Consider the following 15,483-nt stretch of genomic DNA (forward strand, 5'->3'; position numbering starts at 1 on the left):
AAAATTTAAAAAATAGAAAAGTAACATTTGCTTAGAATTTCCGATGGAGTTTTAAGTATCGGCTTACATTTTTCGATTTTGTTCCGTTATTTCTCAGCTCATAATTTCAAAGTTTTTTTTAAATATTTTTTTTTAATGTGAAGAAATTATTTAGCGTCAACTGTTCAGCAATCAGTTGTCCACAGCAAGACACCGCATCAGTTGTACGTAGTTGTTACCTTTGAACTTCTATCAAAATTTAATTGTTTTGTATAAACTGATCCATAATTTTCGTTGTAGTAGGTAAACTTTTTTTTTTAAATCCTTTGAAATACCTTAGGCTCCTCATCTTCAGAAAAGTTAATTTTGTCATCTTCATGCACTTGCTGTTGGACTATTTTTTTTAAATCATCGGCGGAAAGACTTGTTATAACAGTTGTAACTTGTAATAAATCATCCGTATCCTGCTCATTTTTTATTTTAACCCTATTTTATTAGGTAGCTTGACAATTTCTTCGACATCAACAATGGATTCTCTTTTGTCAATATCCTTGCTTAAGCCAGGCCATACATTCTTCTATACATCTTTCAAATAGATCTGGATCATCTCATTCTAGAAAAGATTGATGTTTCCTACAGCATCCATGATATTGTAGTTTTCCCCAAAATATATCGGTTTTATCACTCTATTGTCGGAATGCCCGTTGCAAATAATGCGATTTAAAATTTGAAATTTCGTCGTGATCATTTGGTTGGATGAACGAAGTTGTGTTTGGAGCCAAGAAAATCGCTTCTACTAGAATGCATAGTGTTAAATCGGATAAATACGTTGGATGGCCTGAAGCATTACCAATCAAAAATAAAGCTTTCGTTTCTAGTTTTTTAAATTCGCAGTTGTGTTTAAAAGATGGATAAAAATGTTTGATAAACCAATTACCAATGCTTGAAAATATTTATAGTGAGCTAAGAACATTTGATTGGAATTTTAAATTACTGGTGAAGCTGATTTTTAAATTCCCTTCAGTGTTTTTAGGTTTTCAAAATGATAAATAACCATTAGTTTCACTTTAAAGTCTCTATTAGCGTCACAACCCAGTGGAAGTGTTAAGGCTTTTGGAGCTTTAAACCTTAAACCAACCCAGCACTGCAGTCAGTTTAAATACCACCGCGTCATTTTGAAATACCGCTAAGCGGGATCTTACTGCATTTTCCAGTCATTTAGTCAGCTCTGAAAATATTTTGAAAATATTAATATCTCAACAGACTTTTGTAATATATTGCGTTGCAATATATTGTGTACTGGAAAAATAAAAAGCTCATTTAGGCTTTCATCTTTAGATTTTCCTTTTAAGTCGTAGTAGTTTTAGAAGTCGTATTTTAGAAATTAATTTATTTCATTTGCTGACCTAATTAGGGCTTCATGATTTGATGTAGCTTTGTATTGCAGAAATTATTGCGTTTGCATGTAATATGAAGCCAATGAAGTGCTTTTGTAACACATGCGAAGCGAATTTCTTCAAATATATCTATTTTTCTCTTTCTCAGATCTTCTGTGGAAAGCTCCCGAATTATTGAGGTTTCCATCAGTCAACCCATTCGGCTCACCGAAAGGAGATGTATACGCATTTGGCATTATTCTTCACGAAATCATTGCCAGACAAGGTCCATTTGGGAGCACAGATCTTACACCTCTTGGTAAGTGTTCTTTTTTTTACTTGAATTATGCCGACGCATTTAAAACTAAGGGAAGGGATTCCTGCATGGAAGCTTTCTTGAAGCAAACTGTCTCGTATTTACGTTACACGTAGAGAAATCCACGAAAATTTCCTTGCAGCCAGCAAATTCTCCAAAATTTGAACTCGCGCCGACTTGCCAGATTCAGCAATTTTACCGATCGGCACTAATAGGCCCTGGTGTGTACATGTAACCATTTCGTATTACATCGAAATTGTTGCAAATTCCAGTGCTACTTAAGAGCCACAAAAATGGGTGTTTTCTGCTCTAACATTCATTTAACTTGTCTGCAATAATCTCTGTAATTTATCAACTTTGAAGCGATTATTCAGGTCAGAAGTTAAATGAGATATAATCAATTATGTCACAATATTATGAGGAGATAACTGTTAGATAACTAATATTATAAAGCGCATCGCAAATAATACTCACTAATAACTAGATCTAGATTAATCTACCGTAAATAAATTAAGGTTGTAAGGTATTTATATTAATTAACAGTTATTTTATGTTCAGAAACTTTACTGTCAGTTCTCCCTTTCCGTTTACCTGCGAGAATGCAAATTTTCGTTCTCGTGTATTTAAGTCAGAGTTTGAGCATATTTAAATCAATGCGTGTTCCGTCTGCTTAAGGTCACTCTGCTATTTGATATACTACGATAGCATTCCTGTCTACGGCTTTGCATTATTCTTGCGGTTTTTGCTGCCACGACGATGTAGATTAGAGCAAGCTTACGCGATAAATATATCTGTATAGTCTTTGGTTAAGTTCAACTTAGATTTAGTTTAAATTTGAATTACTTACTTTTAATTTCTAGCCATAAATGCAGGTTCAGTTTGTAAGCAATAGGAGTGCCTTCTGTTCAGTTTATTTAAATTCTTAATAAAAGAGTCTTTTACACCTTTAGTATGTTTTTGTTTCTTTATTAAGACATAGCGAAGTCGTTTAGATCTACATAGAGTTTTGACTTTTGCTGCCAAAACAAGTGAGATTCTACAAGGTCTAAAAGCTATAAAACTAAACATTACAAAAGTTTGAAAGCAAATGCTAGTATTTGAAAGAAGCCAGTGGCTGCCGGTAGTCGAATATTCAGATAAGTACATAGACAGCAGAATGTTCTGGTGCATTGTGTAATGTAAGGACAAAATAGGCTCCTGAATTAAAATTGCTGTGCATTATTCAGACTGTAAGGGAGATGAAAAGAAGAAAAGATACAATCATTCCTTAGCTGAAATAAGCGTCATTACGCAGAGAGTTAAAATTCTAATCAAATTCATTTAACTAATTAATATCTAATCAAAATATAGAAGAAAAAATGCGGTATATGATTATAACATATTAATATAATTGTATCTGAGGAGGAAAAAGAGTCTGTTGCTCCTTGATTTAAATTTAGAGACATTCGTTGAAACCCCCACATGTTACCATTGCCTGCATTCAAGTTTAATTCAATATCTTGTCTGAGAAATACAATTAATGTTGCTGAGGAGCAAGATTTGTCACCTATACTGGCATCAAAATAAAATAAAGAAGCCTTTTAAATGCATGGCAGCGCATTCTTTTACAGTTACCATCAGTTGAACCTAAAATTAAAAAATTGTGATGGGGAAATAAAAGTAACTGCAAAATATCCCAGTAAACGATTTTTATTATTTTATGTTATGTCTTAACCTAGGTCTATTGTGCACTCGAGTTTCACAGTAATTAGTAAAATCAAATTGAACAGGACTTTTATAATGAATAATAACATATGATGAGCAAGTATATATTTGTATGAATCATATATATATTCACGTTTAACAATATTACGGAATTAAAAAAGAACTGCCTTTGGAAGTTGAAAACGAAAATTTGCGCATAATGTTTAAAAAATTAAAATACATTAATTGATTAATAGTTCGCTTAAGGCAGAAATTTATATCATTGACTGTATTAGTTCAGTTTCTAACGAAAAGTGAGTATCTTATATGAGTAATATTTTTTAGTAGCAGGTATTCTTAATAATAAATATTCTTTTATACGGTTTTACTTATTGCAAATAATTTTTATGCTTAAAAATGTTTAAAATGTATCTAAAATATTTTATTTGTGAAATCTACTGGATCTAATCTTAGTTCTGAATTATACTGCTCATTTATGTTTGACTTTCTACAACTGGAAAGAAGAACTGGTACATAAATTTAATTTTTTCATTAATGCGCAACTTTCTGTAATTTATAGTTATAAATCGTTATTTTGCGGAAAAGGATTTTTATTCTTCTCATTTAACGTAAATTGATTTATGTTCGAAATAAGCATCATAACAACAACATAAATGTAAAAAAGGGACATGTTTCGGGAGAAACGACATGAGGTGTTGTATATAGTGTGTTCAATCTTAGAAAATAAAAGGTAAAAAAGGTTACCTTTTAATCGATCTTCTTTCTAATCCAAAGGGATATCCGGGAATATTTTGTTTTCATTCATCGATGCACTACTCACGGAAAGAGAGAGGCTTCTAAGATAATAAGATATTTAATTTACAATCACATCACTAAACTAAAATATACATATAACACAGAAGAGAAGGATTACATGTTTCATTCAAACGTCCACCACTAGTTCTCAAAGTTCAGTTAAAAAGTTCTGTTTTAGTTTTTGCTACGCGCATGCGCAAATCACGTGGTTGTCGGTGAGAGTTTCAACAGGTGTAGTCGGTGTCACTCACAAAAGAGTTGAGATCTAGCGGATGGCAAGTCCCATAGCAGTTCCTTTAATTTAATCATAGCCCTTTTAGCTTTCTTCAATTCGATTAAAAAACAATTTATTACTTTCTTTGATATCGGATTTTTTAACTTAACAAGTGAATTTCTAATTTAAGAAGGCAAGCTCGTTCGCGGGATTCGAGCCTCGGACCGAACTACCAGTGTTCAGCGACTTTACCGCTCGGCCGCTGGTGGTTGCTGGAACTGCTATGGAACTTGCCATCCGCTAGATCTCAACTCTTTTGTCAGTGACACCGACTACACCTAACGTCGTTTCTCCCCAGTTTGACGGGTTTTTTTTTCACATTTAGGTCTTTGTTATGATTTATGGTTTTTGTTATGATGTTATTAATTTTGAAAAGCTAAATTGTTATGTTTTTGCTGTTATTACGAATACCAGACACAGAATAGGCTACGCGCTCTAAAATTTCCCCCGTTAAGGAAAATATAGAAATTGCTAATAAAAAGAAACCAGTGCAACGTAAACACAACATACGCCTGCCCTTGCTGAATACTGAAAAACCCATATATCGAGCAGGCCGCTCTCCAGGCCTTGTGATTTGTGAAGCAAATATGGAACTGCTTCCACTGAGCATATGCGTTATTCATTATCTGCAACTCAGTCTTCACTCATTCTAACTCGTATGTTATGTTATGGCTAAATTTTATTTTAATACAGTAGGTTACAATTGCCTGTAAACAGAAAGTTTAAACAGCTATTTTTAATTATTAAGCAATATAAATGTTCAGATCTTATTTTAAAGTATACATTCACATTCCTTTTTTTATTATTTTCTATTGTTTTATTTGCATCTGCGATCTGTTTCGTTACTTAAATTTGAGTTACTGTATGACAGCGCTTTTATCGTTTGAATGCTATTTACATTCTTTTCGTGATATCGATGTAGTTAGGCCACTACCAAAATTAAAAAAGAGCCGGTCATGCATTCTATCTCTGCGCTATACACCTCTGTTATAAACAGACTTTTATTTTTCATTTTTGGCAAAGTTTATTAGTATCTGAGTGAGGCGGAAAACGGCGATCAGTGCAACGCCATCTATTATTGGTGACGTTGTCAAATGCTCGTTATGAGTATTATTTGGTTTAACCTCGATAACAATGTAGTTTTTTGAAGTTTTAGATTTGTTTCTTAGTGTATGCCTAAATATCTACCTTGATGCGAAATTTAAAGTACCTAAGTCATTTAAAAGTGGTCTTGGGTTTTGATCAGTCAGTCAGTCAGTGATAAAAATGACCCTTTTCATTTCCATAACTAAACAATTCCATAAATATATGAGTTGTAATTAATGAAATTTAGGATTCTAGGTGTTCAAGAGGGCTCTACTAGGCATACATAATTGCAAGTTTGTACCAGATCTAATATGCTTTGAGTAATGGGTAAGTCGAAAGTAGCTGGTTCCTGCAAGATACACATGGCTGGTGTCTCGTCGTTTTCTTTCCCATGTGTTCTTCAAAACTTAGTGGAGACATTGCCATGTGTCTAAATGCGTTCTGTATTTGAAAATGTTTTTAAAAATTAAAGAGTAGCTCTTATCTTATTTGTTTCGTGCGATAACCAATAATTGAAGTTAAATCAACTAAAGAAGTTACGTCTTCTAAATACAATTTCAAGTGGACTGGCTGACTTCGAGAAAATATCGCATTACTTATTTTTTTTTCCCATGAAAAGATTTCTGTATTAAAAATCTAAGTATTTTAAGAAGGTAAAACTTCAGTCTGATGATCATTGTTTCAAGTGGATGTAAAAATAAGGTAACTTTTTATTACTTTTTAAAGCATGACTGAAGCACTAGTGCTCCTGTTTATATATATATACGATACATATAAAAACGATGCATATATATATATATATGTATCGTTTTTATAATCTTGATCCGCTTCAGACGTTTTCTTAGATGTGAGTGATAGTCAACCGAATCTTCATTTATAAACATTCTTGAAACATGAGTACTTTCCAAATTTTGGAATTTACCTAATGTATTTAAAATATAGGAGGCGTATTCGAAAGCAGAACCGGGAGCGGGAAAGGAAAACTATAAAATTAAATCAAAACCGGTCGCTTTTTTGTTAACAAAATATTTGCCGCATATAACACAGCAAAGAGACGATAATGGTGGAAGCAAAATATATAATTTTAAAAATGCAATGAATGGAGACTTTTAATAAATTGGTATGTAATTGATATTCTGCAATAAAGGAATAAATTTCCGTTTTAGAGACTTTTAGTAGAAAGCTAAAATTTCCATAGAATAAAATGCGATCTTACTACTCAAGAGAAGAAATTATTTATTCAAGCCTACATATAGATAGCTTGTATATCGTAGCGTATGAGCGGAAACCTAGTGTAATGTTTTCAGGTATTTCTAGTCAAACGAGTTCGAGTGCATTCTCTATCCACTTATTCATTTACTTTTTGGTGCCTCCTTAAATGAAGGTCTACATGCATCTTTCCTCTCTTCTTAATTATAGCCGTTAAGAGAAGAATTTAATTAAAAGGGCTGCTTTTGTAAGTATTTTTTGTTAATTTGAGAATTATCTATGTAAGAAGTTTTCACATTCTGTGCTACACCTTATAACATTAAACTATTTCACATCTAGTGTATATCAGCAGGAAACATAAAGCAAGATAGAGGCTATTCTTAACATTTTTTTGGTCGCTTAATGGTGTAATTCGCATGCTTCGAGAAATGCTAGTTTTAGACTTTTTTGAGCGTAATGCGTTGATGTCATCCTGAAGTTTTAGTTATCCTTCTGAGAAAAGTAAAATACATATATTCCTTTGAAAATCGTATACAGGTGACTTTCTTTGTATTATTTCTTGAAAGATGGGTTCTGTAATTGCGGTGTGTTTCATTTATCAGTGTAAGGTTTTTTTTATTTCGCTCGTTGGAACGCTGATGTTCAATATTTTCAGTCTTAACAAAATATTTTTCTTTCTTTATGTTTTTATCGTTTAAGATTTTTTTCCTTTTATTCATTAAAAAAAATCTCTTTTGATTTCTTTAAAAAAACCTTCGGATTTGTGTATTATTGGAAAGCTAAGTTTGACTTTTTTCGTAGTGTTTATATGCCCTTCACGCGGCATAATTATATTCCATCATAAATATAAAAGCACTTGAGTTATTCTTTGCGATCTTGGCTTACCAGCAGCAGAGCGGTAAAGTCACTGAGCACTGATAGTTTCGACCTTGGTTCTAATTCCGGCGGATGGGCTGGCTGCATGGGCGTTTTCGTCGTTCTCCCTATTGAGTCTTAGGGCTCACCAGTGGCTGAGAAGTAAAGTCGCTGAATACTGGTAATTCGGCCCGAGGTTTGAAACCTGGCTGTATGGGCGTTTTTGTGGTTTTCCCCAATGAATAACGTGTTTGCGAGCCAGTTTCCCTTTGTACGTTCTTCACGAAGGCATCCCTTCCCATAGGTAGATAGCCCTCGAAGCTTTGCTGTGATGAAATAAAACCAAAAAAAAAAAAAAAATACATGTGAAACGTGGATGCGAGTCAGTTTCCATTATGAGGTCCTCCACGACGGCATCCCTCCTCTTAGGTAGACGTTTTAGCTATTAGTAAAATGTTACGCTTTATAATCTAACTACATGACTATGCAAATGCGTTTTGAATGCCCTTCCGCGTGTTTTTCTCTCTGATGTCCGTGTTGGTAATGGTAAGTTTACGTATAAAGGCAGTATATATTTCTTGTGGATAGACAGGATCTTCAAGTTATTAAATAATTGTTGTAATGCTGGATTTCATCCATTTCATCTGGATCTGGTAAAAGTTTAAAAACTATTTTACAATCTAATTGTTTCGATTACTAAATGTCATTCCCTGTATGCATATTAAAATATTAAAGTGCGTTCTTTTATCACTTACTTAAGCATTTAGATGATATTCTTCCTTACATTCTGATTAGTGACTACAGAAGGTTTACATTTTGTTATTCCTGTATTAGTGTTCTTATGAAAGCCGTGAAATACCCTATCTTTTTTTTTTAACTTGCGTTTACCTGTTTCTTTAAACAAATACTTTGGAAATAAAAGTTTAATTAAAGATCTAGAATAAATTAATCTCACAGATTCTCATTTATATGCAAATTTTTTTGCGAAAGTAAAAGAAAATGCGCTGCAAAAAAATAAGCCATGCTAGTGTTTCTTTTCATTTTTTTTCTGTGAAGTTTTATTTTACTTTATAGTATGTTTCGGTTTGAAGTAAGGAAAAAAAAAATCAGACTTATCTTCGGTTTGAATTACGTTGGAATTTTCTTTCTATGAATGCTGTAATTAGGAACGATAGGTTTTGTTGGAAGTTAACGCCGCAGAAATATTTTATGGAATGTTAACCTTGAAAAGACATTTAAACTTGGGTATAACGAGAGTTAGTTCAATGAAAGGCAAAAATATAAAAAGGGATCGTTATGACCACAGCATATTTTGCTATGATATATAAGCAGAAAAAAGTAGTTGAAATTTTAATGGAAAACCATGTCCATAAACGTATTAACTAGATTGCATTTTAGGTGTTACTGTAATAGTTTTTTTTATACTTTTTAGCGTAACTAAGTTTAAAATACCCTAAAATAATTTTTTTCAGAATTATTTTTAAATATAACTTACTAGATAAGAAAACACGATAATAGAGACATATCAATTTAACAATTATGGTAATAAAATCAATGGACGCAAATGCTTTGAGAAAACTTCATTTAACTTCATTGAAAGCTTTCTTACTTTTTATTCCAGTTGATTCTTATAGTTCACTTTTTTTTTCACTGACTTAAATTTTGCATGTTGTGAACCAATTAAACTTTTTATGTTAAATATATACAGTTGTTCTTAAAGATAAAAAGCGTAACATCGTAACTTGTTTCAATAGTAAATTCATACCTAGTCAAACGTTTATTTTCTTTAACTTTTGATTTTAAACAAAAAATAATTTTTTAAAAAAATGTATAGGGCAATTACAAACTGAAATTTTTTATTCCCGTTCTCTGACGGTATGTCCGATAAATAATGCAGCATAATGTTTGTAATTATATGGAGATTAACAAGTATTTCACATTTTTTATATTAATCTTTAGATTACTATGTTTAATTTGTATGGGATTAAATACCTGTCTTGGAGTTATTGATCTAAACGTTATAGACAAGAACTAGGGATATTGGAGCAGAGTGAAATGTGCTCAGATTGAAATAAGTATATATAGGCTATAATCTGAGCTTCCCGATTGGGCGTCAGAAATTTGCGAAAACAGATGAATGTGACGACCTGTATGTTGAATACTAGATTGACAACAGAAAGTTGCAGTTGTATGCTTAGGATCATTTTAATTTTTTTAATAAAGCATAAAAGCCTGAAATTTAGATAAAAAACTCAAGACCATTATTCTATAGGAGTTAAAATATATATACTTTAACAGTTATAATTATTTACAGGGATGGATACTGGCTACATAATAACTAAAATTAATTTAGCATCATAGAGAAAAAGTGGATTATTATTAGCTTTTTTCCCTCTATGAATTTATTTCTCAATTTCAATTCCCCCTTCTTATTTCTAATAAGAAATAAGAAATGTCTTGATAAGTACTGCTCGCAAACGAAATTCTGCGTACTTAAAATAATGTTCTGTGAATTTTAGTGTAGGAACACCTTTAGCAGATCAAGCGTTTTCAAAGCTCTTCAAATCTGGCGTTATGTTATATCACATTACAGTGCAATTTATCATTCGTGCGACCTGGTAAACATTCCCATAACATCTTTAATTCATCCTTTACATAACGTGGCAAATAACCAACTGCCATTCGACATCGCGTAACTATTTAACTTTTCAATTTAAATATTATAATTTAACATTTAATTAATATGCGTCTTCATTTCTTAAAATACTGCCTCATGTAAAAGCAGTACGCACTCTTGTTGATAAATGTAAATATTTCTGTTTAATTATATAGTTATATCATAATATTTAAAATACATTTAATTTACAATATAACCTGTTGATAATTAGGAAAGTTTCTGTCATGATGTAAAGTAACAAATAGTATACTTCGGCCTACAGAATCGCAGTCTGTGCGGAATTTTGATTTTTGGTGCATTTATTTTTAATTTAAACGGAATTATTATATCATTTAAATGGACTGCTCTCTGATCTAATTTCAAATAATTGATAAAGATAACATTTTATTGCTTTGGCTTGCACATTAAAATATATTTTTTCATAATATCTTCAAAAATAGGGAAACGAAAATAAGGAATAAATTAAAAGGATTAATTAGTGGGGCAGAAGGATGAAAAAATTAAAACATAAACAGATAAAAGTAATAAAAACCTCATAGTTTCCTCAATGTTCAATATCGGCACCTGCATTTTAGATTTTAAAGAGTCATATCTTTTCAGAAGTCAAACAACAAAAATCAGCGTTATATCTACAAAATTTTCACAGAACTAGTTTCGATGGTTTTACCGAACCACCATCCTTAGCTGCAAAACCGCAAATGAACAAGATAGGAAATAATGATTAGATAAGATAAAAAAGCCTGGACAAGAAGAAGAAAGTGGCGCCATCTATTGGTGAAACCAGAACTAAAACATAATTTCTTTAAAGGCCGAAGGCAAATTTGGATTGGAATTGGGATCGTTAACTAGAACAGAAAGATTTTTATGAATGTGAAATGCCTCTAGAAAATTCAGTTCTCCAATGGAAGATGTTTTTTGAATAATTTTGGCAGCAGGAAAATTGAAAATGTGATTTTCGGACCAACAATGTTGAGCAACAGAAGACTTCTGTGTTTCGTTTTTTCTAACATATGCCTCATGTTCCTTGACTTCCGAAATTTTAAGGCTCTCTTAGTTTGGTCAATGTAAATTAAACCACACTGGCAAGGAATCCTATAAATACCCCAGGAATTCATATCCGGAATGGGGTCCTTGAGTATGGAACTCGGAATTTTATTGATGGGAGAATAAACAACCCGAAAGTTAAATTTCTGCAAAATATGTGCAACTTTATAGCTAATTGATGGAAAGAAGGGAATGACAACAGAAATTTTATAATCTCCTAAAACAAGAGTATGCCTTTGAGTGTGTTGAGATGAGAATTTTTAACTGCTTGATTAATAATGTTGGGTGAAAAGCCCCTGTCAATAGCTATTACTTTTAAATAATTTAGTTCTTCATCAAGAGCTAGTTTGGAAAGCAAACTTGAAGAGCACGGAAAACATAGTAATAAAATGAAGCTAACTTTTGTTTAGTCGGATGACATGATTTAAAGTGTGGTGGAAGGCAAACCGATGAAGGTTTACGGTAAACCGTAGTACTGAAGTTGGATGCGTTACGTGTGACCAGAATGTCGAGAAACGGAAGAGAATTGTAAGTTTCAAGTTCAAAAGTGAACTGAATAGCAGGATCAATAGAATTCATTGTTGAAAGAACTTTATTTAAATCATCTTTATTACCTTCAAACAGGGTAAAAGTATCGTCTACGTAGCGGAACTATGCCGGGAAGTTTAAAGTTTCAAACAATTTTGATTCATAATAATGCATGTAGATATCAGCCAGAATGGGACTGAGGGGCCTTCCATGGCTAATCCCTCAGTTTGCTTGTAATATTTATTTTGGAAAACAAAATGTGTTTGTTTCAAACAGAGTTGAGTGAGAGAAATTAGCTTATCAATTTCGATGCAAGAGAAATGAAATTCGCGAAGTCTGGTTTAAGACATCTTAATGCACTCTTCATTGGAACATTGGTGAATAATGATTTTACATCAAAAGAAACCATGAGTAAATTACGAGGAGAAATGTTTTTAACCTTTTTTACAAACTCTATTGAATTTTTTATGGTGTAAATGTTATTGTCTAATAGAGTTGAAAATCTAGAAACTAAATATTTAGCTAATGGATACGAGGCAGTACCTAAATTTGATACAATAGGGCTTAGAGGAATACCACTTTTATGAATTTTGTTAAGAGCATATAATCTGGCACAATTTGCAAGAGATGGGATAAGCGAATGTTTTAATTTGCTTAGTCATATCTTTACTCGTAATGCAAAGGAAGGAAGGGCCGTTACTTCTGTGAGAAAAGAGGTGATCCTAATTAATATATTTTCTCATTCCACTCATCCCAAGTTCTTCTGCATTGCAGTCTACCGTAGCAAAAGTTATAGCATATAAATATAAGTGATAAGAAAGGGTTTTCTTAGAACAAATGTAGCAAACGGCGTGAGACGAATTACAGGAGCCTGAATTAACCGGGTTTTAATTAAGTTTAAAATTAGGCAGGAAAAGCATCCTTAGTTTTTCTTTGTCTGCTAATTGCTTACGATCTGAAAATGAACCTTCCAATTTAAACCATTAACCGCCAAAACTACAAGGAATGTTTCTTTTCTCATGAAAATAATAACAAATATTAAGTTAAGCATTTATAACATAAATTTACATTGAAAATAAAAAAAAAATGCTCTTACCTGTGGAAAACGCGAATGTGGCGTTCGCGCAACGTGAGCGGAATAAGACTATGGATGTTTAGTGAGTAGGATTGTACTCGTGTGATGTTTCTTTTGAGTGGAGCGCAGGATTACTTTTTAAGTGTATAACGTTTTATAAATCTACAAATCACTTTACTTGTAATTAATTTAATATTAAAATATGCATTGTATTTCTTTTACAAATACAGATTATTTCAATTGAAAGATTCAAGCATGAAAAGCTTGATTACAATCATGATGTAAAGCTACATTACATACTTTGCATCTATAAACAGTCTGGCTATGGTATTCTTTACAACAAAGTATTTTGTTATCAACGGACTTAAATAATAATAATAAAATGTCTACCATCTCCATGCAATGGTCTTTGAATGCTGAATTTACTAGGTTTTCCCGTTGCTGATCTATTTCTGGCTAATTCTACACTCTCAATAGGAGTTTGCAAAAGGAATAATGCATTCTCGCGTGTGAAATCTAAAAGAGACTTTATATTTCCAGTAGTAAAAATTGGTGATATTTAGTAAGTTTAGATACGGTCTCATCTCATATAATTTATCAGTATTGTCAATTTGACTATTGTCAAATGCAAATTCTGCTTCATATTAGTAGTAAGCGCCCGTAACCGCGCGGCGGAAGTGACGTCACAGAAAGGGGTGTGGTCAGTATCCAGAGCGGCCTGGAACCGGAAGTGACGACACCAGCGCCATCTTGTATCACGTGATGGAATGACATCATCAAACTTTCGTTTTTATTCTGTGGCAACGATGTTATGTTTTCAAAGTTTTTATTTTTGTGGCAACAACCCTATTTTTTCAAAGTTTTATTTTTGTGGCAACGACGATATTTTTTATGCTTGTGGCAACGGTCGCTTAAACCACGGGACGTCAACTATTTTTCTTATTTACCAATTTTTTCCTTTATTATTGTAGTTATTTAATCTTTTTTATTCATTATTTTTTAATTATGTTTCATTATTTAATTATGAATCATCCTTTTTAATTATTTAATCCGTCATTATTTTTTATTAGTTTTAATTGATTCGTTTATATTTTAATCCATTTTAATGAATTTTAAAAATAACTCCACCGCCGAGATTAGAACTCGCTATCTCTGGGATGGAAGTCTAGCACTTTACCGCTCTTTACCCGGTCCTCTTATTAGACTTGTTATTTGAAACCCTCTTTGTCCCTTTGACTTTTTGCACCATTGATGACATAAGGCTGAATGTCTGCGCATGCGCTTTGACATGAAAACCGCGTCACACTTTTGTTTTTACACGACGGCTAGGATTTCTTTTGGCTTCTTAATCATTACTTTATTCATTGCTGTTTTAAATGTAAGATTTTCCCACAGTTTAATTTTTTTATTATTAAGATATTTTTAATTGTTTTCATTTTTCATCTCATTCGTACTTTTTTTTAAAGTTATGTTATCAGCCGATAGATGGCTTTGTAGAAAAGCCGCCGATAGGGGGCACACGATAGCAATCGAGAATCGGGAAGCGAGAGAATAGGATTGATGTTAAGAATGTTCCGTAATGATATGTATATATGTATATAATTGTTGTAACAATAAAGCATTTATAAAATGCAAGAGTTATCCCGATTAAATGAAAAGTGAAAGCCCGACTTACCCCTAGCCGTCTTGAGATTGATAACGGAGATTAAAGTTTACATTTCAGAAGTGGGATGATTGATGCAAGCAGGCATTGAATGACTCATGTATCAAGAACTTCGAAGAAGGGGTAAGTTTCGTTTTTAAAGATTTGAATGCATGCGAACTGTAGAATAATTCTAACAGAATTTAGAAGTATAGAATTATATTATTAGGTAATATTATGGATGAGAATACAAAGAAAGCTTTAGATAAAGCAAAAACGAAACGTAAAACGTTAAGAAGGTTAACAACACAAGTAATTAACAGAATATGTGAACTATTAGAACAGGACATTGTAGATACAAAATCATTAGAAGAATGTGATATGAATCTACAAGAAAAAGCGGATCAGATATTTAAGTTAGATCTAGAAATTGAGAATTTAATCCCTGAAATATCTGATCTAGAAACAGAATTCGAGAATAATCAGGAATACAGAGAACGTATCATCTACGCGAAATCGAAAGCTAAGAATTATCTTCAGAATTCAGATAGAGATAAGGCAGATTTTTCGTTGAAGAATAATTCTTCACTTATTTCGAATAGTAAACCAGACAAACCGAGAATAAATTTGCGGAAACTTCATGTAGAACCGCTTGAGGGTAATTTAGAGAAGTTTCAGGAATTTTGGTCACAGTTTGATAATGCGATTCACAGTAACGAACGCTTATCTAAAGTAGATAAATATAATTATCTTAAAGCTTTCTTGAAAGGACCAGCCTTAATTAGTATTCAAGGACTATTGGTATCGGAAAATAATTATGATTTAGCAGTTGAATTGCTTAAAGAAAGATACGGGAAAAAAGAAATTATTGTAAGATCTCATATTAACCATTTGTTAAATTTAAGTGCAGTAAAATCGGCTTC

General features: G+C 32.3%; 1 protein-coding gene across 3 annotated transcripts in view; it reads left to right on the forward strand.

Annotated features, from left to right (window-relative positions):
• LOC118201099 (receptor-type guanylate cyclase Gyc76C-like) overlaps positions 1-15,483 on the forward strand; it is a 1,003,202-nt gene that overhangs the window by 752,078 nt on the left and 235,641 nt on the right. For all 3 annotated transcript variants that reach the window (XM_085815395.1, XM_085815398.1, XM_085815396.1), the window contains one exon: positions 1,525-1,674. In XM_085815395.1, the coding sequence (XP_085671521.1) occupies positions 1,525-1,674 (150 nt within the window). The remainder of the gene's footprint in view (positions 1-1,524; positions 1,675-15,483) is intronic.

The sequence above is a fragment of the Stegodyphus dumicola genome, chromosome 4 (genome assembly GCF_044657685.1).
Source record: "Stegodyphus dumicola isolate Sdum_Otavi_A_Nest chromosome 4, ASM4465768v1".
Lineage (NCBI taxonomy): Eukaryota > Metazoa > Arthropoda > Arachnida > Araneae > Eresidae > Stegodyphus > Stegodyphus dumicola.